The following is a 25,697-nucleotide window of genomic DNA, read 5'->3' as shown; positions in this document are numbered from 1 at the left end:
GAATGAATGAATGAATTATTTCCGTTCTGTTCTTCTCAGTTTGCGCCTGACTCTTAAAGACCTGATTATTAACGTACGCAGAGATTCGGTCGTATGGAAATATGAAAATGTCAGAGAGCATCTCGGTAGATCTGGAATGAAATACTCGGAGGAGGAAGAGGAGGAGGAGGAGGAGGAGCGGCGTGTGTTGTACATCACGTTCAGTAAAAGTTTAACTGCCTTGACATTTGAAAATAATCTGAAATCAACTGCAGCAGATATTTTAAAAAAAACTTTCCCAGCGTCTTCATATGAGATGTGAGATGTATATATATGTATATCTATATATATATATCTATATATATATAGATATATATATATATCATATCACACGCTCGTCCTTATAAAACCTGAAAGCTTCTAGAATATAATTTAAATCTTCTACAGACTGTGTGTGTTAAGTGAGAGACCCTTAAAGAACGATAAGACAAAACACACGTAAAGATGGAGGAGAAAGTCAAGACAGAGGAGAAAATAATGGATGTGTGTGTGTGTATATGTGTGTGTACATGTGTGTGTGTGTATGTGTATGTGTGTGTATGTGTGCGTATTAGTGTGTGTATGTGTGTGTATGTGTGTGTATGTGTATGTGTGTGTATATGTGTGTATGTATATGTGTGTATGTGTGTGTGTATCTGTGTGTGTATGTATATGTGTGTATGTATATGTGTGTGCGCATGTGTATATGTGTGTATATATGTGTGTATGTAGTGTGTGTATATGTATATGTATGTGTGTATATGTGTGTATGTGTGTACATGTGTATAGTATGTGTATATGTGTATATGTGTATAGGTGTGTATGTATATATATGTGTATGTATATATATATGTATATGTATATATGTGTATATATATATGTGTATATATATATACATGTGTGTATGTATATATATATATGTATATATATATGTGTATGTATATATATATATATATATATATGTGTATGTATATATATACATATATATGTATATACATATATATATATATATGTATATATATATATGTATATATATATATGTATGTATATATATGTATATATATATATGTGTATATATATATATATGTGTATATATGTATATATATGTATATATGTGTATATATATGTATATATATGTATATATATATATGTATATATGTATATATGTATATATATATATATATATATATGTATGTATATATATATATATGTGTATATATATGTGTATATATATATATGTGTGTATGTGTGTGTGTAGTCATCATGTTTTTTAAGCACTGCTCAGCAATTATTTATCAATGAATCCCACTTCCAACGACCTCTGGACATTTTAAAACATGTTTTTAATATAATATCACGACTATAAAAGAAGTCCTGGTTTCTGCACGTCTCCGTTTATTTGTTTTTTTCGAGGCTCAGTTGAGTTCGTCGTCTTCTCGAGGCGCTTCCTTCAGCCCACACGATATTCTATTTTTTTTGTGGCACTTTCAAAATAAAAGCATTTGAAGATGACCTCCCATCGCAGCTCTTCAGAGGTAATATATATACACGTTCATACAGTAAATCGTCAGGTAAAATAAAAAAAGAGGAACTTAATTAAAGTTCTTTTTCTTTCTAAGAACAATAGAATAACAATATTCAGTAGTGGTACCAACAGAGGAACAGGAAGAATAAAATGAAAAAAAGGGGGGGGGGGACAGAACGTGATAAATGACTGAACACACTGCATAGTACAAATGCCCCGCAGCTGTTGGTGTTCATCCCGTGTCACGGGTAGTACGGAGGCCCGGAAGCGTCAGACCGCCTCGAGACTCATCAGTTCCTACCTGTAACCATGGAAACGAATCCGCCCACGGAGACCGGAAAAAAAAACCTCGAGGGCAAAAAAACAAAAAGTTCACAGCACCGAACGATCAAGCTGCGAATGGCCGAATCAAAACAAATAAAAATACGACGTGACCTTTGACCCCTGGAAAGTAGAGCGCCGGGGGCGTCGGGGACGCGTCGGTCCTGCGTGTGTTATTCCGGCTCGCTGCTGTTCGTGGCCTTGTCCCAGTCTATGCTGTCCTCGCTGTGTGCGGGGGAGGGGAAGGGCGCCCCGGCGACGCCCCCGGGGCGGAGCCTCAGGCCCTGGAAGCGCCGGCACTCGGGGCAGATGCGGATGTGGCTGCAGCCCCTGGCGACCAGGGCGGCCTCCTGCGCCAGTCTGTGGGAGAGGGGGGGCTCGGGCGGTCCGGCGCCACCACACAGCTTCCCGTTGCCGAGGCCGGCGGCGGCGGCGGAGGCGGCTCGCGCCCGCCGCTCCTCCAGCGGGAGAGGCCGCGGCCGCAGGACCGAGGCCGTCCGCCGGCGCCGCACCTGAAGGCTGTCGTGGCAGAGGACGATACCGTGGAGCTCACGCAGCATCTCCTCACACACCGACTGCTGCGCGCACACACACACACACATGCACACACACACACACACACACACACACATATACACACACGCACACATTTACACACATACACACACGCACACATTTACACATACATACACACACATATTTACATATATATACACATACACGTATATATTTACACACATATATTATATATACATATACATATACACACGCATATATTTATACACATATATACACACACATTTATATACACATATATATAGATACACATACACACATATATACATACACACACACATATATATTATACACATACACACACACATATATTTACATATACATACATATATATATATATATACATACATATACACACATACACATTTACACATATATACACACACACGCATACATTTACACACATACACATACACACACACATATATTACACATATACATACACACACACACATATTATACACACACGCACACATTTACACACATACACACACACACACATTTACACACATACATACACACACACACGCACACATTTACACACATACATACACGCACACATTTACACATACATACACACACACATACACACATACACACACACATTTACACACACACATACACACACAGGGTTTCCAAGTTAGAGCAAAAATAAAAATATGCTTTTACATTTTTTTTTTTTTTACTTTCACATTCTGAATGTTTGTTGAATTTGAATCGCAGCGCGGAGGAAAACGTCTGAAAAACAATTATTATAATTATCACATCTCAAAATAACCAGAACATCTGCTCATCTTCATCTGCTCATCTTCATCGCGGCAGAGCAATGACTTGACCTTTGACCCCATGACAACGCCTCTCCAAGGAGTTCTTTAAAGAGCTGCGTTGGGAAGGTTCTTTGAGACACCTTGAAAGGTTCTTTGAGGAACTCCTTAAGGAAACGGTCCTTTAGAGAACCCTGGGTTGAAAGGTTCTTTGAGGAACCAGAAACGGTTCTTCTGGCATCACTCTGAAGAACCATATTCGGTTCCATCTTCATTTTGAGGTGCATCTTTGTTTTTGTGCCGACGGGCTGGACAGGAGGAAGGTTTGGGTGCCAAGATGAGACGAAGACGCTTCACTACAATTCCTGTCAAAGCAGTGCATTGTGGGAAAGGGAGGCGAAGCGGGCGCCTTCTCTCACCTCGCTTCCCGGCGTTTGTCTCAACATCCAGACGAACTCCAGCACCGCCATGACGATGGCCACCAGCAGGCCGCACACCAGCACCACGAAGATACCGCCGATGTTCTCCATGCCCAGACCTGGAGGAGGAGAAGAAACTGGAAATGTTCTTCCAAACATCCTACAGCGTGACAAAGTGAAGTGGAGGTGAAGTGGAGCGGAGGAGGAGGAGGAGGAGGAGGAGGACCGACCTTTGGCGCGGTGGTCCTCCTCCTTCGGACACTTCCCGCCGTCCCACCACTTCCTCTTGAGGATCTCCATATGATTGTCCTCCTGCATTTTGAGGATGGCCAGGTCAAACTCATCACGGTACACCGACCCTGAGGGGAAGGAAAGGGGGCAAAGGTCAAGCACACAACTCCCGACGAGGAATTCCACCCGAAAAACCGAACCTTCGGACAACAGAAATGTCTCCACACACAAATAAATAATTAAAAACTTATTTCGTCTTCTGGTGAATGGGAAATAACGTCACTTTTGACGCCTTGTTTCCACAAAAAAAATATGATTTCGATTAGAAAACTGTATTAATCTTGTTTACTTTAAGGTGAGTCTGCCCCCCCCCCCCACACACACACAGTGACAGGCTACTGGATTATAATTTTAAGCGGGAGAAAACAATAAAACCAGAACACACGAGTTATAAATAACACGTCCATGTGAGAAGTAATAATTTAATTGAATGACATCACAAAAAAAAAAAAAAACTTTTAAAGCCAATAATGCTGAAGCCCCCCTAAAACAGGCCTAACGACGCCCCTGTTTATGACGTACACTTCAAATAATAACCCTAAAGCTCTTCATCCCCCCGGAAGGGTTCTTCCCTTTATTCCCTTTGAAAGGTTTTTTTTCTATTTTTGGGGAGTTGTTCCTGATCCGATGTGAGGTCAAAGGTCAGGGATGTCGTATGTGTGCAGGTTGTAAAGCCCTCTGAGGAGAATTCAGAATTTGTGATATTGGGCTGTATATAAAATAAACTGAAATAACTGAATACATGAGGTACGTATGGAAGAAGGTGAGGATGCTTATTTTGAATAAAACAGGAAGTGATGTCATAGACAGAGACAGACTCTTTTAGGGGGAGTTTTTCCTGATCCGATGTGAGGTCAAAGGTCAGGGATGTAAAGCCCTCGGAGGAAAATGTGTAATTTGCGATATTGGGCGATACAAAATAAACTGAATTCAATTAAATCCTTATCAGTGTGTAGCAACACATCGGCTCTCGATGCCCCCCCCCCCCACACACACACACACTCACCGAGCGGCATGCCGATGCCGTAGCCCTTGGTGTCCAGCAGCCCTCCGATCTGCGTGAGGTTGCAGTCCCTCTGGCGGTAGTACTCGTTCATGGTGCTCTCCAGCAGGTAGGCGTAGTTGGAGTTGAGGACGCGGGCGATGCCCTCCTCCGTGCTCTTCACGAACACGCCGGGCATCTTCGAGTGCATGAAGTTCCACATGCGCTGGTACGTCTGGTAGCGAGAGTTCTGCGGCGGGAGGAAAACAGACGCTCTCAGATTAGTTTTTTTTTTTCACACCTCCGTTTTTCATCTTCTTGACTGATGGATTTATTCAAATTCCCCCGAAAGGTTAGCTGCCGGTAAAACGTAAAGGTGTTTTTATTCTTTAGCGGATCTTTACCTTCGCATCGAAAATGCGGAAGGTTATGTTTTGATCGCCTTGTATTTATTTATTTATTTGTATGCGTGTTCCTCGCATAACTCAAAAAGTATTAAACTGAATCGCATGACATTTGGTGGGATGATTGGTTATTATTCGGGGACCATTTGATTAGATTTTGGGATCGATCGGATCAAAGGTCACGGTCAAGGTCATGAAAAGGTCAAAATCTTCTTTTTACCATAGCGCGGTCAATTTCTATCCAATTGACATGCAACTAATGCCAAAATGTTCATAATTCAATGCCCAATCTTGTGATATGCGAAGGTATGCGCTCTACCGAGTGCCCATTCTAGTTTAACTTGTACTTCCTCTCGGCTCGTCTTCTTTTGGCTATTCGAGGTCCACCGCTAATGCATCCCCTCCCTCCACCTCATCCTTCTCCTTCTCCAGGTTATACACTCTTACCCTGTCTCTCATTCTTTCTCTCTCCCTCTCTCTAAAGCCTGAAAGACGAGGGACGTTCCTATGGCTCCATAACTCTCTCTATGAATATATCTGAGAGGTTTCATCCTGCCGGGTGCAGAGCGAGGAATATTTCCCCTGGACCAGTATAGGTGGCGACTTCCCCCCCCACCGGTGGCTCCTCCGTCTCCGCGTGGACAGCCGTGTCTCGGGGGCGTGTACGACTTTGCGACGCCGCTTTTCTGAAAGTATTTATCATGTTTCTACTCTCTGATCTTCCTGGATTCCCTGAGACTTAGGAACGGTTGCTTCTGGCCTAGATCAGGGGTGTCAAACTCTTTTTTTTCTCTCCCCGTGGGCCACGTCGGCATCATGGCCGCCCTCAAAGGGTTGAGACTGAAACATATAGACGTATAAACTACTCCCCAAAATATTGTTAAACTAGAATGGGCACTCGGTAGAGCGCATACCTTCGCATATCACAAGATTTGGCATTGAATTATGAACATGTTGGCATACAAAAATGTATCGTGCTATGGTAAGAAAAAGATTTTGACCTTTTCATGACCTCTTGACCTTTGACCCGATTGATCCCAAAATCTAATCAAATGGTCCCCGGATAATAACCAATCATCCCACCAAATTTCATGCGATTCGGTTCAATACTTTTTGAGTTCTGCGAATAACACGCATACAAATAAATAAATAAATAAATACACGGCGATCAAAACATTACCTTCCGCATTTTCAATGCGAAGGTAATAACTCTCTTTGAGTTATTGTTTATTTGAGTGTAGAAATATTGTACGCATCTAATATTCTAACGTGAATCCATTTGGTTTGAAACCTTCAAAATAAAAGCGCAGGATATTTTTCTGAAATTTCTTGAGTTACAGCGTGATCGTGTGTCTTTCACGCCGCCAGGGGCCCCGTGAAACGACGCGTGTGTATCCTCGCTCGTCCCTGACTATCTAGGCCACGGGTGTCAAACACGAGGCCCGTGGGCCGGATCCGGGCCTCGTGTTTGACACCCGTGCCTACATAGTCAGGGACGAGCGAGGACGGGTGGCGTGCGATCGATGCCGAGGTCGCAAATCTTTAAGAAGATGGAGGAGGATACGGTGTGTCTCTCTGAGGAACCAGCCCCCCCCCCCCCCCCTCGGAGGATGATGGTGGAAAAAGACAGGAAGTACAGGCGGGTGGAGATGAGGATGACATCACCGATGGCTCCGGTGCGGCCTGAGCAAGTCCGTGCAACGACACGGGTGACCTCTGACCTGGAAGAAGGTCATCGTGGACCCCCCGTGCATGGTGCCGTACTCGATCGCCGTCTGGTCCGCCAGGTCGTCCACCGACTCGATGGGCACCTCCATCCTCTGCACCGTGAGGAAGGCGGCCAGGTTGGCGGTGTAGGAGGAGATGATGATTAATGTGAAGGCCCACCTGTGGAGGAGAGGCAGCAGACAAGAACCGTGTTGACCTATAAAGGTATGCAAATGGGGGGGGAGTCGGCCGCGTACGAAGATGGATCGTCTGGGGAGGAAACGTGGGAGGAGAATAATACGCCTGAGGGATGATGAAGACGGGGCTGATGCATGAATATGGAACTTTATGTGACTCTGTAACGCTTCTGGTCACATGACATCGGTTCTGTCCATCCTGGAGAGGGATCCTCCTGTTTCTCTCCTGAAGGGTTCATCACTTTTTTTTCCCCCTTGAAAGGTTTTTTTCTGATATTTTTTGGGAGTTTTTGGGAGGTCAAAGGTCAGGGATGTCGTGTGTGTACAGATTGTAAAAGCCCTCTGAGGGACATTCGTAATTTGTGATATTGGGCGATATAAAATAAACTGAATTTAACTGAATACATGAGTTGGTACGTATGGAAGAAGGAGAGGATGCTCGTTTTGAATAAAACAGGAAGTGATGTCATAAATAGAGACATACAAATAGTCCCACATATGCATATGCACACATCTCCTTCTGGTCACATGACATCTATTGCTTGTCCATCCTGGAGAGGGATCCTCCTCTGTTTCCCTCCTAAAGGTTTCATCACTTTTTTCCTCCTTGAAAGGTTTTTTTCTTCTATTTCTTGGGAGTTTTTCCTGATCTGATGTGAGGTCAAAGGTCAGGGATGTCGTATGTGTACAGGCTGTAAAGCCCTCTGAGGGGAATTTGTAATTTGTGATATTGGGCGATATAAAATAAACTGAATTTAACTGAACACATGAGTTGGTACGTATGGAAGAAGGTGAGGATGCTCGTTTTGAATAAAACAGGAAGTGATGTCATAGACAGAGAAAGACAAATAGTCCCACATGTGCATAGGAACATTTTTAAAATGAAGCCTAAGTTCCCGATAAAGGTGCGGTGCGTTCCACGCCGGTTCAGTATGCACGGCGTTCACGCCTCAGTGGATTTGAAAGCTGAGAACGCGCCCGCGCGCGGTGCGTTCACTGACCACACTCCGCTGACGCAGCGCGTGGACAGAGCTCTCGGGGTGATGGTGGAGCCCTGCTGCATGAAGCCTCCGACGGGGAACCAGAAGCTGTTGCCGAGCGAGTACTGGTTGATGAGCAGGTTGCAGCGGCCCTTGAGACACGGGTGGGGGTTGTACCACTCGTAAGGGGTCAATCTGGGGGGGGGGAGACAACGGGGGTTAGACGACAGAGAGAGAACAAGAGAGCCTACATAATATAACGGGTAAAAGATAAAGGTGGGGGTTCAAAGCAAGACAATCGACCCTGAACTGCTCCCTGTAGCTGAGACTACGGTGAATGATTGTAACATGTAAGTTGCTTTTGCTAAATGTAATATAAAGGTATATATTAAATATATCGTCACTCTATTTAATTACAGTAAACCCCCCACTGAAGCCTCTTCCCAGGTAACACATCGACCCGATCATTTGATTCCAGTCAGGTGTTTTGTAAGGTGAACGTTTTAAAAACAATTAAAACATTTCTTCATGACGGTGTCATTAAATAAAGAGTTCCCTCCCTGACCAGCAGGGGGCAGTGTGACGCTGGGGGACACGCACCACTGGGGGAGAACGTCTCTTTTTCTTTTGTCTTTTTACCAGGACGTGGAAGATAAGATAGAGAGACTGAAGAAAGACAAGAGAGAAAAACACCTGTTTCCTCCTCTGAACGACCCCCAAACTAACTTTATGTGGTTCAACCCCCTTTCTTATTGTATTCTCTCTCTCATCCTCCCATTCCTCTATCTGTCTCCCCCTCTCCTCTCTCTCATCCGCCCATTCTCTCTCTGTCTCCCCCTCACTCTCTTTTCTTGTCTCCCCCCTCTCCTCTCTCTCATCCTCCCATTCCTCTCCCCCTCTCTCATCCTCCAACTCCTCCTTCTGTCTCCCCCTCTCCTTTCTGTCATCCTCCCATTCTCTCTCCCTCTCTCATCCTCCCACTCCTCCTTCTGTCTCCTCCTCTCTCTCATCCTCCCATTCTCTCTCCCTGTCTCCCCCTCTCATTCTTCTTTCTGTCTCCCTTCTCTCTTCTCTCTCATCCTCCATTCTCTCTCTCTCTCATCCTCCCACTCCTCCTTCTGTCTCCCCCTCTCTCTCATCCTCCCATTCTCTCTCCCTGTCTCCCCCTCTCATTCTTCTCTCTGTCTCCCTTTCTCCCCCTCTCATCCTCCAACTCCTCCTTCTGTCTCCCCCTCTCCTCTCTCTCATCCTCCCATTCTCTCTCCCTGTCTCCCCCCTCTCTCTCTCTCATCCTCCCATTATTTCCCTGTCTCCCCCTCTCATTCTTCTCTCTGTCTCCCTTTCTCCCCCTCTCATCCTCCAACTCCTCCTTCTGTCTCCCCCTCTCTCTCTCTCATCCTCCCATTCTCTCTCCCTGTCTCCCCCCTGTCTCTCTCTCATCCTCCCATTCTCTCTCCCTGTCTCTCTCTCATCCTCCCATTCTCTCTCCCTGTCTCCCCCGTCTCTCTCTCATCCTCCCATTCTCTCTCCCTCTCTCTCTCTCATCCTCCCATTATTTCCCTGTCTCCCCCTCTCATTCTTCTCTCTGTCTCCCCCTCTCCTCTCTCTAATCCTCCCATTCCTCTCTCTGTCTCCCCCTCTCCTCTCTCTAATCCTCCCATTCTTCTCTCTGTCTCCCCCTCTCCTCTCTCTCATCCTGGCATTCTCTCTCCCTGTCTCCCCCTCTCTCTCCCCCCCCCCTCTTTACCTGGCCACCAGAAAGAGGATGCAGCTGACAGCCAGGTAGGCCAGGAGCATGAAGAGCCAGACTCCGGGGGAGAAGGGGTCCAGGAAGGAGAAGTATCCCGGCCTCCGGCCCTGAGACACAGACGCATTATTACATCATCGACAACCTGCAGAGGTCAAACACTTGATGACAGGAGGTGGAGATTAACCAATGAGCACGCAGGAAACTAATCACATGTCATCTCGCAAAAATAAAGAACTTCAGTGTTTATTATTTAGCCGCCGGGTCCCAGTTTGTTTTGTTTTGAATAATATTTACTGCCGTTTGTGCAAATAGGAAAAAGTGGTAAAAAAGGTCACTGGGATAGTAAATAAAGGCTTTTTTTGGGGTATGATAATCCTAGATTGCCCGCGTCCTCAACTGATAACGATATAATTATATGAATTTGCATGAAGACATTCAGATCAACACGGGGCTGTGTTTATTTACAGTAAACACAGATAAGAGGTTTAATTCGATAGATTCTGGCCCCGAAAACAAACAAAATTATCCGAATTTTAATAACAGTTTCCATTTAATTGGAATAAAAAGTATGTTTTAATGTAAAATGACATCCAGATACAGCGTGAGCTCAAATCATCGAGGAATCATTCGAGGTCAAAGGTCAAATTATGATGTAAACCACGACAGCGAACATTAAAAAACTAAAATTCCTCCGTGTGACCTCTTGACGGTGTGACCGGGAGCGTATGGCGTCCCATCTTGGATAACAACGAGGACATTAATTGCGTTGACTTGAACAGCTGTGCTGAAGCAGCTATTATGGGATGTATTGGGTTGCCAGGCCGATGGGAATAAACGGGCTGATTCCTCGAGTTTAATGTCCACCACCAACAGCCATCGTCCTCTAAATGAAACCAATTACTGGTGATTTTACTGCACGCTCATATTTATGATGCTCAGCCTGAAGTCTAACGGACCCAACATCCCCACATACACACTCATGTTAATGAAGGAGAGGTGGCTGTAAGGCCACGGACACATAAGTGAGGTCATCAACGTAGAGGAGAAGTTCATTATCATATGCGTTGGAGATATTTATTTGATGTTATTATTTAGTTATTTTAATGACAAGTAGGATTGTTTTAGAGAGAATTTTATCATATTTTAATATGATTTGTGAGTTTTAAAACATCCACATTCAAAAAAATATAATCATCCTGGAAGGAAGTGCTTTTTTAAAATTTTGACTTGAAATTTGTATATTTTTTCTGCGTGCCATCTTCCTTTACTCTTACCCAGTAATATATAGACTGATACCTACACATATGAACAAAATATATATTTTTTTAACGGTAAAAATGTAAAAATGATTAAAATAGCCCGAGTGGTTGCAGATATACAGCCTTTTTCACGGCCTAAAAATAGCTCGGTGCTTAAAAGGTTAATAATTCAGGTTGTTTGTTTATTTAGGTTTAAATGCTATGATATATTTATTTAATTAGCTTTTTCTTGTGATAAGTTTTTTCTTTTGTTTCATTCCTTGTTGTTGTTTATATATATCTAGTCTTTTGATTGTTCATTTGTTCACTAATTGGGTAACACTGTAGTTATATGTAGGAGAAGGCAGGTACAGGACCAGCATGCACTTGGGTAGGCTCATGTTTTTTGAGAGGCAGCGTTAGGAGTTCCTTTGTTCTTTTGTTTTTTTAGTTAAATAAATGTTCAGAAAAAACGGAATCCTGATTGGACGATACTTTATTGGACAAATGGCCGCTATAAAATATGCACATGTTCATCCTGAACTCTGATGTCCAGGAAAAATCTGAAATGAAGCTTCAAGTTCACAATAAAGATGCCAAAAATACTGCAGTTAAACATTTCCGAGGGCCTCCCAGATAAATCGTACCCTAAATTTTTTTTACCCTGACGGAGTAGAAGAGGAGTGGTGCAGGAAGCAGGAGAGGGGAGAGACGGTGTTCATCTTTTTGCATGATTCAAATCAGCATGACAGTTTGTCTGTGTGTAGAGTGCAATGTGATGATGATGACGATGAAGATGATGATAGGCGTCTCAAAGTAGAATGACGACGGCCGTCTCCGAGGTAGACAACTGTTGTAGAATGAGTGTAATTGCCCGGCTGCCTCCTGTTGCCAGCGGCGATGGGGCGGCGGCGCTGTGTGCTGACGCGAGTCCTCCCGGTGGCCGGTCCAGTTTGGTGCATTGCCGAGTCAGCGCTTTCTTTGTTAAACGCTCGCCCTGCGCGTCCACACGTCTTTAAGCTCCCACCAAGGGGCTATTATTAAAATGAACGAAACCGCATAGACGACGGTTAGTGAAGGTGCAGGAGAGCAAACAGAGGGAGAGGAGGAGGAGGAGGAGAGGAAGAACAAACACAAAGTAGTGTGCTGCGAATACGGTTTAACTCTGGTGGTTTATATAATATGTGTGCTTAAACATTTAGAGAGAATGTTTTAGGAGTTGGAATGGAAATGATCCATAGTGAGGCTATAAGAGACACACTAACGACTCACGTGACTAACGACTCACGTGACTAACTATTCTTGGACTAACTACTCACGTAACTAACGACTCACGTGACTAACGACTCACGTGACTAATGACTCACGTGACTAACTATTCTTGGACTAACTACTCACGTAACTAACGACTTACGTAACTAATGACTTACGTAACTAAGGACTTACGTGAATAAGAACTCAGATAACTAAGGACTCACGGAACTAACGACTCACGTGACTAACGACTCACGTGACTAACTATTCTTGGACTAACTACTCACGTAACTAACAACTCACGTAACTACTGACTCAGGTAACTACTGACTCAGATAACTAAGGACTCACGTGACTAAGAACTCAGATAACTAAGGACTCACGTAACTAAGGACTCACGTAACTAAGGACTCACGTAACTAAGGACTCACGTGACTAACGGCTCACGTGACTAACTATTCTCGGACTAACTACTCACGTGACGAACGACAAACGTAACTAACGACTCGGGTAACTACTGTCTCAGGTACCTAATGACTCAGATAACTAACGACTCACGTAACTAACGACTCATGTCACTAACGACTCATGTAACTAACGACTCACTTGACTAAGAACTCAGATGACTAACGACTCATGTAACTAACGACTCACGTGACTAACTTTCTTCTCCAAGCACATTTCAGGAATTGGGACATCCTTCGAGGAGGCGGGTCTCCATTGATTTTGGTTAACAAGTTGATCGAGGAACAAAGATGGAGGAGTCGTGCTGAAGTAGTGTGCTGCGAATACATTTTAACTCTTGTGGTTTATATAATATGTGTGCTTAAAATGTTAAAGACAATGTTTTCAGGAGTTGGAAGGGCAATTATCCATGGTGAGGCTATAAGAGACACACTAATGAGCATTCAGACGGTCAGATACATTGGGTGGCTGCAGAAAATGTATAAACAATATGTGTGTATGTATCCACCATGTGTCAAGATAGTTTCCCTTGAAATGTTTTCCTTCTTCTTCCATTTAATAAAGATCGTAGGTCCTTAAAGTGGAAGATAACAGCTACAGGGGCTTGGAAGACAGTGATGGCACCCTGTGTTTCCTCCGCCTCCCTCCCACACAGACTAACGACTCTCATACCTAAATATTCTAGGACTAACTACTCACGTAACTAACGACTCACGTGACTAACGAGTCTTGTGACTAATGACTCACGTGACTAACTATTCTTGGACTAACTACTCACGTAACTAACGACTCACGTGACTAACGACTCACGTGACTAACTTGACTCACGTGACTAACTAGTCTTGGACTAACTATTCAGCACTAACGACTTACGTAACTAATGACTTACGTAACTAAGGACTTACGTGAATAAGAACTCAGATAACTAAGGACTCACGTAACTAACGACTCACGTGACTAACGACTCACGTGACTAACGACTCACGTGACTAACGACTCACGTGACTAACTATTCTTGGACTAACTACTCACGTAACTAACAACTCACGTAACTACTGACTCAGGTAACTACTGACTCAGATAACTAAGGACTCACGTGACTAAGAACTCAGATAACTAAGGACTCACGTAACTAAGGACTCATGTAACTAAGGACTCACGTGACTAACGGCTCACGTGACTAACTATTCTCGGACTAACTACTCACGTGACGAACGACAAACGTAACTAACGACTCGGGTAACTACTGTCTCAGGTACCTAATGACTCAGATAACTAACGACTCATGTAACTAACGACTCATGTAACTAACGACTCATGTAACTAACGACTCACTTGACTAAGAACTCAGATGACTAATGACTCACGTAACTAACAACTCACGTGACTAACTTTCTTCTCCAAGCACATTTCAGGAATTGGGACATCCTTCACGGTGGCGGGTCTCCATTGATTTTGGTTAACAAGTTGATCGAGGAACAAAGATGGAGGAGTCGTGCTGAAGTAATGTGCTGCGAATACATTTTAACTCTTGTGGTTTATATAATATGTGTTCTTAAAATGTTAAAGACAATGTTTTCAGGAGTTGGAAGGGCAATTATCCATGGTGAGGCTATAAGAGACACACTAATGAGCACTCAGACGGTCAGATACATTGGGTGGCTGCAGAAAATGTGTAAACAATATGTGTGTATGTATCCACCATGTGTCAGGATAGTTTCCCTTGAAATGTTTTCCTTCTTCTTCCATTTAATAAAGATCGTAGGTCCTTAAAGTGGAAGATAACAGCTACAGGGGCTTGGAAGACAGTGATGGCACCCTGTGTTTCCTCCGCCTCCCTCCCACACAGACTAACGACTCTCATACCTAAATATTCTAGGACTAACTACTCACGTAACTAACGACTCACGTGACTAACGAGTCTTGTGACTAACGAGTCTTGTGACTAACGAGTCTTGTGACTAACGAGTCTCGTGACTAACTATTCTAGGACTAACTACTCACGTAACTAACGACTCACGTGACTAACGAGTCTTGTGACTAACGAGTCTTGTGACGAACGAGTCTTGTGACTAACGAGTCTCGTGACTAACTATTCTAGGACTAACTACTCACGTGACTAACGAGTCTTGTGAATAACTATTCTAGCACTAACTACTCACGTAACTAACGAGTCTTATGACTAACTATTCTAGGACTAACTACTCACGTAACTAACGAGTCTTGTGACTAACTATTCTAGGACTAACTACTCACGTAACTAACAAGTCTTGTGAATAACTATTCTAGGACTAACTACTCACGTGACTAACTATTCTATGACTAACGACTCACGTAACTAACGACCCACGTGACTAACGAGTCTCGTGACTAACTATTCTAGGACTAACTACTCACGTAACATACGACTCAGATGACTAACAAGGTTGTGACTAACTATTCTTGAACTAACTACTCACGTAACTAACGACTCACGTGACTAACGAGTCAGGTTACTAACGACTTAGGTAACTAACGATTCAGATGACCAACAAGTTACGTGACTAACAACTCAGGTGACTCAAAACTCACGTGACTAACGACTCACAATACTAACGACTCACGTGACTAATGACTCAGATGACTGACGACCCAAGTAACTAACGACTCCCTTAACTAACGACTCAGGTAACTAACGACTCAGATGACTAACGAGTTACGTGACTAAGAACTCAGGTGACTTAAAACTCACGTGACTAACCACAACATGACTAACGACTCACGTAACTAACAACTCACATGACTAACGACTCACATGACTAACGACTCACATGACTAACGACTCACGTGACTAACTTTCTTCTCCGAGCACAATTCAGGAACTGGGACATCCTTCACGGTGGCGGGTCTCCATTGATTTTGGTGATCAAGTTGATCGAGGAACAAAATGGAGGAGTCGAAGGAGGCCCATTGGGATTGGCACCGGGGCCATCATTTAGAGGTCAAGGGTCGAGGTGAGCCGAGGTTGGCCGGGGCATCACAGGTGCATCTCTACAGCTGAGGGCTCAGTGTCACTGATGTTAGCGCAGCTGTAAGTAACTGAAATAAACACATATTTAGTGGGTTTGGTTGTAAGCGGCGAGCCGGGCGGCGACTCGCTCTCTCTTCATTCCGGAGGCGAGTCTGTGTGCGACAGACAGACTGTCACCAGATGACGACTTTGAGTGCGCTTGTATTTCAAAGCTTGTCAGCAGCTGTCTCCGCCGTCACTCATCCGCAGCCGGGCGGATCGAGGACGCGCTCGGGCGACCGAGTGCAGAGAGAGAGAGAGAGAGAGAGAGAGAGAGAGCCCCGGCGCTCCACACAGAGGCAGCAGGTAGCCGACAACCACGCCTCATCTGGAAGATACCCTCGCATCTATGGCGTTAATAATTAAGATACGAAAAGTAAACAATAACTCACAAAGACAGTAGAACGAGCACCACGCGAGCGTGTGTGTGTGTGTGAACATGAATTATCGGTCGCTCTCGCCTCTCGATCATTACCGTTGGAGAGTTATTTTTTTTAGGGAATCATTAGAAGAGATTTGAGGTTATGGTCATTAAGCTATAAAGAGGCGGAAGCGGGAAAAGGACAGGAGTGTGCGGGCGTGTGCGGCGGCGGCGCAGAGGGTAACGCAGGTTTTTTTTTTTTACGACCTGTTTTTTATTATTTTTAAGAGTGCATCTCAACGGATAGAATGGCGAAAGAACCGCCTCGAGTACAGTGTTGGTGTGCATCCCTCTTTATTTTCCTCTTCGACAAGTGGACGAAGGAGAGCTCACTCACTGTAACCTCGCACTGCCCTTGTTCTGTCTCGACTCGTCTATGCACCCCCCCCCCCCTCCTGCCAGAGCCAGGCTGAAGGAGCTGGCGCGAGGGTTATCCAGTCAAGGATGGATTCAGCTCATCATCCGGCCCTCTTTGGTATTCACGCCACGCTGTCGCCCCCTCCGGCTGCCATGAATATTGACTCGCTGAAGGAGACTTCTCATTGTCATTTCAACTCTTGCTCTCTCTCTCTCCCTCTCTCCTCTCTCCACTTCCCTCTCTTTCCTGCTCATTTCTTTCTAATTCCCTTCTGTCTTTTCCTTCCTTTCCTTCCCTGTGGCCTCCCCCCAACCTTCTGACTCTCTCTCTCTTTGATGGTGTGTGTGTGTGTGTGTGTGTGCCTTTCTCTATTTGTGTCCGACTCGACGCCATCAGTTGAAAATAGCCCCGAGGTGAGGTCTCCGGAGTGCAGCTGATTTTGGGGCAGAGGTCACAAGGTCACACATTCATGACGCTATCCTGCTGTCTGCAGGGATCCGTGTCTGGCTTTGTCTGTGTGCTCTGTACAGTGGGAAATCTCTCTCTCTGTGTGTGTGTGTGTGTGTGTGTGTGTGCACAAGACTACACGTGTTTGTGACGGTGTAATCCTGTCGGAGGCCAGAGGGTCAACGACGCTCCGTATGCCGTACGCTCTTCCCCTCGGGGCATCTGCTTCCTCTCGCCCCTAATTAGCTCGCCGTGTCTAACCGAGTGGCGCTCTCCGATTCTCTCACAGCCTCACCCAAAGTCAGGAAGTGTTTACACGACGGAACATGACACAGGTATATATATATATATATATATATATATATATATATTTATATATATATGTATATATATATATTTATATATATATATAAATATATATATAACGTACCTGTCGGTTTGGGTAAAGCAGGAGGTTCTTTGTTTTCCAGAAGACGAATGTTTTTATAAGGTTTTGAGAGGTTGACAGTCGCTCTGGGTTGTGTCTGGGTTCTTAACTCGTGGTTCGTATTGTACTGGCTGCTGAGTGAAGCTTTTTATGATTGGTGTGTAAAAGCAAATCTAATTTATTTATATGGCCTCAAAGCATATGCCAGAGTGCTACTTGACTGTAGTACATAATAACGACCCAGCAGCACGCGGGTCAGGAGAGACAGCTGGAGGACCGACAGGTAGAGATTGTTTTCTGCTCACACGCTGCAAGCTGTCTGAGATTTGTTCAGATTTGTTATTTTATTTTATTCGCATGTGGTGCCCGAAGAAGCCGTACGATAGGAGTGAGAATACGAGGCCGCGGGGATCTCTGCAGAATATCAGATCCTTTTTTTGTGTAATGTAAAAACACTGAGAAAAAAGTTGTTTATCATGTGACTGGCAATGAGGTGTTGTGATTGGCTGTCGTTCTAAATGCCACATGGAACAGGAAAACGATGACAGTGGAGTTTCTAAGGAGGCTTCAGCTGTTTACTTCAGGACATTAATGGGCTCCTAAAGGTCCTTAAAGGCAGAGAGAAACTATTTAAGATGCTGGGAAAGTCATCTTGACAACAAGAGAGCCTTTTAAAATAGAGAGAGAGAGAGAGAGAGAGAGAGAGACCACCGTGGCACATTGAGAACGATGTAAACTCCCCGACCAAGCCCAGAATCCAACCCACACACACACACATGCACGCACACGCACACACACACACCTCTTGCTGTGAGGCGACGGTGCTAGCAGCCACCGCACCATCGGGCAGCTCCATCTTATATATACGTAGCTAAATATCTGGACCGGTCGAGGGGTGATTAGAACTTTACTGTGTGTGTGTGTGTGTGTGTCATTTGACAAAAAACAAGATGACACCTTTTAAAATATTTTCGATACCGAGAAAAAACATGGTCCCTATCTACTGGCGCACAATGAGAATATGTGTAATAATCTCCATACATAGAGATTATCGACTTTACAAAAAGAAAGATACACAGTGAAAGAACTTTTGAAGAAATGTTGGCATATCAATTCTTGAGTTGTGGCCCAAAAAAACCTGGATGGTGAGGTCACGGTGACCTCGACTTGTTGTCGACCAAATCTAATTCCAACCGGTTCACCAACGAGTCGAAGTGGACGACGACGATTGGGACAATTTTTTAAAGAAATTTCCTCCAGGCGTTCCTGAGATGTTGTGTTCACTAAATAGAGAATGAATGCCAGACAGCAGACAACACGAAGAAACATCATGCCTCTGGCCTTCTGGCTGAGACATAACACCAGAGAGAGAGAGAGAGAGAGATGGAACGGCAGATTGCCTGATGGTAATTAATCCTCAACCAGCTCCATTATTTTATTGCACTGACCGTTCTGTATCGATCAGACTGAAGTTTTCATTTAAAGTTTGAAATAAGCAGCAAAGCCCCTCGTAGAAACCCACCGCGCCTCAAATCAATACTCATTGAATCTTAACTTAACAAGTGCAGTCAAAGAAATTCAAAAATATCGAATTTTAGTGCCATGCTGATGGACTGAGAGTGAGATCTGAGAGTGAGGTCTGAGAGTGAGGTCTGAGAGTGAGATCTGAGAGTGAGATCTGAGTGAGGTCTGAGAGTGAGATCTGAGAGTGAGGTCTGAGAGTGAGGTCTGAGAGCGAGATCTGAGAGTGAGATCTGAGAGTGAGATCTGAGATCTGAGAGTGAGATCTGAGAGTGAGATCTGAGTGTGAGGTCTGAGAGTGAGGTCTGAGAGTGAGATCTGAGAGTGAGATCTGAGAGTGAGATCTGAGTGTGAGGTCTGAGAGTGAGGTCTGAGAGCGAGATCTGAGAGTGAGATCTGAGAGTGAGATCTGAGTGAGATCTGAGAGTGAGATCTGAGAGTGAGATCTGAGATCTGAGAGTCAGATCTGAGAGTGAGATCTGAGTGAGATCTGAGAGTGAGATCTGAGTGTGAGGTCTGAGAGTGAGATCTGAGTGTGAGGTCTGAGAGTGAGGTCTGAGAGTGAGATCTGAGAGTGAGATCTGAGAGTGAGATCTGAGAGTGAGATCTGAGAGTCAGATCTGAGATCTGAGAGTCAGATCTGAGATCTGAGAGTCAGATCTGAGAGTGAGGTCTGAGAGTGAGATCTGAGTGAGATCTGAGAGTGATATCTGAGAGTGAGATCTGAGTGAGATCTGAGAGTGAGATCTGAGAGTGAGGTCTGAGAGTGAGGTCTGAGAGTGAGGTCTGAGAAAACACCAAAGGACACAAGAAAGTGAGGCGGGGGACGTCCATCTTAACCCGGCAGAGCTTCACCTCTATAATCCCGCCTCTATTCATTCCCTTCTTGTTAATCTCTGAGCCTCTTTGGGGATTTTGGTATTTACTGGGTCAAGTCTGTGCTAAAGCTGCGTTCACAGCAGAAGTGTTGCGAATATTTGCAACGCTTTTTTACTCGCTTGACTATTTGCGGTTCCTCCCCGACTGTCGCCGTCTTCCGATCGAGTCTCTCGCCGCGACGCCGATTGGCGGAGACCACAGGGAGGAGGTGAAGGAGGTGAAAGGAGGGAGGATTTCAATAAGCGGAGACGGGAACCAGAAGGAAGGAGTCAACATCCCTTTGGGGGGAACTATGTACGCGCCAGATCACCCGAGTACACACCGTGGTCATCGACCAGGGCGACCGCCGTGTCACCTATAGGTGTGTGTGTGTGTGTGTGTGATGAATAATGGAACCAGCGACTCTTTGCAAAGCTGCTGTTTCAAAGTGCTCTCGTGTGGTCGCTCTGGCTCCAGAGCAGCGGAGGTTCTTGGCTCGGTGTGAATAGGAGGGCTGAAGCCACGCGAAGGGAAAAAACAATTGGGAAAACTGGTGCAGCAACAGAAGGAGGAGAAGTGAAAAGAGCTGGAAAGGATGCCGGGAAGAGAGAGAAGAAGAAAGGAAGAGGGACGACGGGTCGGAGGAGAGGAAGAGGAAGAGGCCTCGATGCAGAGGGGAAATGGAAGAGCTGAGAAGGTGATGAGGGGCGCAAAGAGATGTGAGTGTGTGGACAGATTTGGACCGACTGAGTGAGATGGACTCAACAGAGAGAGAGAGAGAGAGAGAGAGAGAGAGAGAGAGAGAGAGAGAGAGAGAGAGAGAGAGAGAGAGAGAGAGAGAGAGAGAGAGAGAGAGAGAGGAGAGAGAGAGAGAGAGAGAGGAGAGAGAGAGAGAGAGAGAGAGAGAGAGAGAGAGGAGAGAGAGAGAGAGAGAGAGAGAGAGAGAGAGAGAGAGAGAGAGAGAGAGAGAGAGAGAGAGAGAGAGAGAGAGAGAGAGAGAGAGAGAAGAGAGAGAGAGAGAGAGAGGTTATTTTCCAGCCGTCAGACGAAGCTGACATCCCTGCTGTGGTACGTCCACGAGAGAGAGCCGGTTTGATCGGTTTGAGTGTGTGTGTGTGTGTGAGTGTGAATGTGCGTGTGTGTGTGTGTGAGTGAGCGTGTGTGAGTGTGTGTGTGTGCGTGTGAGTGAGTGTGCGTGTGAGTGAGTGTGCGTGTGTGAATGTGTGTGTGTGAGTGTGTGAGTGAGTGTGTGAGTGTGTGTGTGTGAGTGTGTGTGTGTGTGAGTGTGCGTGTGTGAGTGAATGTGCGTATGTGTGAGTGAATGTGTGTGTGTGTGAGTGAGTGTGCGTGTGTGAGTGTGCGTGTGTGTGCGTGAGTGTGTGCGTGTGCGTGTGTGTGTGTGCGTGTGTGAGTGAGTGTGCGTGTGTGTGCGTGAGTGTGTGCGTGTGCGTGTGTGTGAGTGTGCGTGAGTGAGTGTGTGTGTGTGTGTGTGAGTGAGTGTGTGTGTGTGTGTGAGTGAGTGTGAGTGTGTGAGTGAGTGTGTGTGTGTGAGTGAGTGTGAGTGAGTGTGAGTGTGTGTGTGTGTGTGTGTGTGTGTGTGGGGGGGCTTGGTTTCTCACCAGGTGGACCCGGTACAGGATGCTGATCCCCAAAGTCATGAAGGGTTTGGAGAAGTCGATCACCTTCTCTCTCTCCGAGGTGATGGTGAAGCCGGCCACCGCCAGGTCGGCTTTCTGAAACACAGGGGGAGAGGGGAGAAGTGGGGGGGGGGAGAGGGAGGAGTGGGAGGGGGGGATAGAGTCAAATCCATCACTTTATAGCTGTGAGGACGTAGTTTACGACCCATGAAGAACGTGAAAGGCGTATAAGAAGTGGGCTACATGCTGATGCCCCGTTGTATCCCAGAGCCTATTTATCCACCAACAGCTCTGTGGTGAGGATACGTCAGCGTTGGCACGTTGTGTGTGTGTGTGTGTGTGTGTGTGTGTAGGGCACACACAGACAGCAGAGCTGAGGGTAACCATCTGGGCTGGGAACAGTGTCAAGACAAATCACTTGACAAAGCAGCGGCTGGTAAAAGTCACACAAACCCCACAAAACACACACACACACACACACACACACGCACATAGAAGTGTTGGATGTACACTGAATATAGTGCGACTGCGAGGGATTCTTCATCTCCCTGCGGAGCAACGAGGGAAAGCAGCAACGCTCCACGGCAACGCAGACAAAGTGCTGCAGGAGAACTGAGAGGAGGGGGGGGGGAGAGAGAGAGATGAGCATGAGAGAGAGGAGAGGGGGGGATAGAGAGAGATATGGGAGGATGAGAGAGAGAGAGGGAGAGAGATGGGAGGATGAGAGAGAGGCAAACTAAATTATGTTTTGCCCCCCCCCCGCCATCTCGCTCTGCCTGTCCTCCAATCAGCGTGTTACACTTTAAAAACGTCCCCCCTCCTTAACCCCCCCCGCCGCCGTCCTGCACACACACTGAAGCCCTATACTGTCTCCCCGCAGGCGTTGACCTTCCATCATCAGCCGTCTCCCGGCCTCGTCCTTTACAGAAAATAAAACGAACACCCGGTTTTCGTAAACAGCCTCACAAATATGTACGCGACGCTAGAATATAAATATTGATTACTGGACCCCCCCCCCCCTCCCGCTGGTTTTGCCTTCCAAAGTAAAACAAAAAAAGAAGAAGAACACCCCCGTAATGTTGCCTGTTTAATATTTCATATTTCATCGTGCCCGTTTTCACTTTCTTATTCAATCACTTGGAGGTATCCCGGGGTAAAAAAGAAAAAAAGACTACATCAAACTTTCAAATGTGAGAAGCGGATGAATTAAACATTTCACCTCCGGATGCAGCGGCGGACTTTCAAGAGTTTTTAGTCTTTTCTGTTCTCTAACTGCAGAACAGTGGATTAAAGGAACCGGGACACCCCCGTCAGTGAAAGATGGTTCGGTCTGAAAGGGACATAGGGGTCTGCTGTCATGAACAACCTGAAGGCTCCTCCTCCTCCTCCTCCTCCTTATACGCACTTTATACATTTCATTTCACCTCCATCCATTACTCTTGAACCATTCTTTTCCTTCTTCTCTTCCTTCTTCTCACTTTTCTTCTTCTTCCCCTTCTTCTTTCTTTTCTCACTCTTCTTCTTCTCACTCATCATCTTCTTCTTCTCACTCTTCTTCTTCTTCTCATCTTCTTCTTCTTCTTCTTCTTCTTCTTCTTCTTCTTCTTCTTCTTCTTCTTCTTCTTCTTCTTCTTCTAATTCTTTATCCAAACAAGCTCCATCCTTTCTGCCCCCCGTGACGAAGTGTCTCCTAAGTGCGTCTCGACTTTAACCTTGGCTCTCATGAAGGTCGTCCTATAGGGGTGGCTCCTCCTCCTCCTCTGCTTACGTAACGGCCGTCCACGAGCCCTCAGATGAAGACGGATGGCCTTCTTATGAGCGTCCCGATCCCTTTCTACTCTTCCTCTTCCTCTTCCTCCTCCCCCACTATGTTTTTGTAAAGCCCGTCTCGCTGCCTCCCCTCAGCTCCCTTAAGCCGAGTCGACACGACTTTTGAAAGCTGTCGGATCGCCGTTCTGTTAACACGACTCTCGTCTTGTCATCGCGAGTCTTAAAAAGTCTGCCTGGTTCTTCACACTACGTGACCAACCGGGCGGCGAAGGGGACACACACACACACACACACACACACACACACACACACACACACACACACACACACACACACTACGATATCTTTCAGGGAGACGACTCCCAGATGCGACGGAAGTGCCACGGGACGTTATGTAATAATAGGACTTTTTGATTCAAGATATGGAGTCTGAACTTTTATGCTCGTTGAACTCGTTGTTGCCGTGCGTGTTTAACCCTCCTGTTGCCTTAGGGTCAATTTGACCCCATTCAATGTTTAACCCTCCTGTTACCTTTATATTTACTGACATATTTTACCCTCGGGGTCAATTTGACCCCAGCAATTAAAACCTCCAGAAAATTATTAGAATTAATATTGTTTTTCAAGTTTAAGTGTGAGGTACTTTATGTTTGTTTGTTGACTACCTAAATAGCCCTTTAAATATATTAAAAAGTTGATATTTCTTATATGTTTGACACAGTGAAAAACAGCCTGGGGTCAAATTGACCCGAAAGAACACCGACATTAAACATTGAATGGGGTCAAATTGACCCGAAAGGTAACAGGAGGGTTAAAAAGAAATGTCCGCTCACCTTTACTTTGAGTTTTTCTCAAAGTACAGCAACTTTTTTCTGTTCCTACACACACAGACACACACACACACAGTAAAGTTATAATCACCCCTCGACCGGTCCAGATATTTAGCTACGTATATATAAGATGGAGCTGCCCGATGGTGCGGTGGCTGCTAGCACCGTCGCCTCACAGCAAGAGGTGTGTGTGTGTGTGTGTGTGGGTTTGAGTTTACATCGTTCTCCATGTGCCATGGTGGTCTCTCTCTCTCTATCTCTCTTTCTCTCTCTTACTCTCTGGTGAACTGATTGGAATGTTTTTTCCCAGCATCAAAAAATATTTTAAAAGGTGTCATCTTGTTGTCAAGATGACTCACCTGCATCTTAAATAGTTTCTCTCTGCCTTTAAGGACCTTTAGGAGCCCATTAATGTCCTGTAGTAAACAGCTGAAGCCTCCTTAGAAACTCCACTGTCATCGTTTTCCTGTTCCATGTGGCATTTAGAACGACAGCCAATCACAACACCTCATTGCCAGTCACATGATGAACAACTTTTTTCTCAGTGTTTTTACATTACACAAAAAAAGGATCTGATATTCTGCAGAGATCCCCGCGGCCTCGTATTCTCACTCCTGTCGTACGGCTTCTTCGGGCACCACATGCGAATAAAATAAAATAAAAAATCTGAACAAATCTCAGACAGCTTGCAGCGTGAGCAGAAAACAATCTCGACCTGTCGGTCCTCCAGCTGTCTCTCCTGACCCGCGTGCTGCTGGGTCGTTATTATGGACTACAGTCAAGTAGCACTCTGGCATATGCTTTGAGGCCATATCAATAAATTACATTTGCTTTTACACACCAATCATAAAAAGCTTAACTCAGCAGCCAGTACGATACGAACCACGAGTTAAGAACCCAGACACAACCCAGAGCGACTGTCAACCTCTCAAAACCGGATAAAAACCTCAATTCAAAAAAGCTTTATTGGCATTAATGTCGCAACAACAATATTGCCAAAGAATGAAGACACAGCAACACAAAAAACATACAACTCATATGGATAATAATAATAATATGTATGCATGTATGTATGTGTATCTGTCTCTCTCTCCCCCCCCCTCTCTCTCCCCGTCTCTCTCTCCCCCTCTCGCTCTCATCTCCCTCCCTCTCTCCTCTCTCCCCCTCTCATCTCCCTCCCTCTCTCATCTCTCTCTCCCCCCCTCTCTCTCTCTCTCTCTCTCTCTCCCCTCTCTCTCTCCCTCTCTCTCTCTCTCCCCCCTCTCTCTCTCTCTCTCTCTCTCTCTCTCTCTCTCGGCCCTGTGATAGTCGGGCGACCTCTTCCAGATTGAAGCCCGGGGGTCCAATGGAGCCGTTGACGATGGACGGCTCTGGATGCTTTCGGCTCGTCGTCTTTAAACAGTTGAGACACATCGGGCTCAACAATCAACAACGATTTACTGGCTTCCATCTGGCGTACCGGCCATTACCCCCGATGGGCCGATGGGC

General features: G+C 45.4%; 1 protein-coding gene across 1 annotated transcript; it reads right to left on the bottom strand.

Annotated features, from left to right (window-relative positions):
* Window positions 1-1,365: 1,365 nt before the first annotated feature.
* On the bottom strand, window positions 1,366-25,622 carry LOC130211331 (glutamate receptor ionotropic, kainate 4-like). Its single transcript, XM_056442070.1, has 9 exons — window positions 25,527-25,622; window positions 21,592-21,705; window positions 9,932-10,041; window positions 8,206-8,379; window positions 7,022-7,187; window positions 4,921-5,146; window positions 3,854-3,982; window positions 3,624-3,742; window positions 1,366-2,442 (listed from the first exon to the last, which is right to left on the bottom strand). Exons 1-9 carry the CDS (start codon window positions 25,620-25,622, stop codon window positions 2,038-2,040), a joined length of 1,539 nt encoding a protein of 512 aa, XP_056298045.1. The 3' UTR covers window positions 1,366-2,037.
* Between the last annotated feature and the right edge of the window lie 75 nt (window positions 25,623-25,697).

The sequence above is a fragment of the Pseudoliparis swirei genome, chromosome 20 (assembly GCF_029220125.1).
Source record: "Pseudoliparis swirei isolate HS2019 ecotype Mariana Trench chromosome 20, NWPU_hadal_v1, whole genome shotgun sequence".
Lineage (NCBI taxonomy): Eukaryota > Metazoa > Chordata > Actinopteri > Perciformes > Liparidae > Pseudoliparis > Pseudoliparis swirei.
This window is presented reverse-complemented; position numbering and strand designations above follow the sequence as displayed.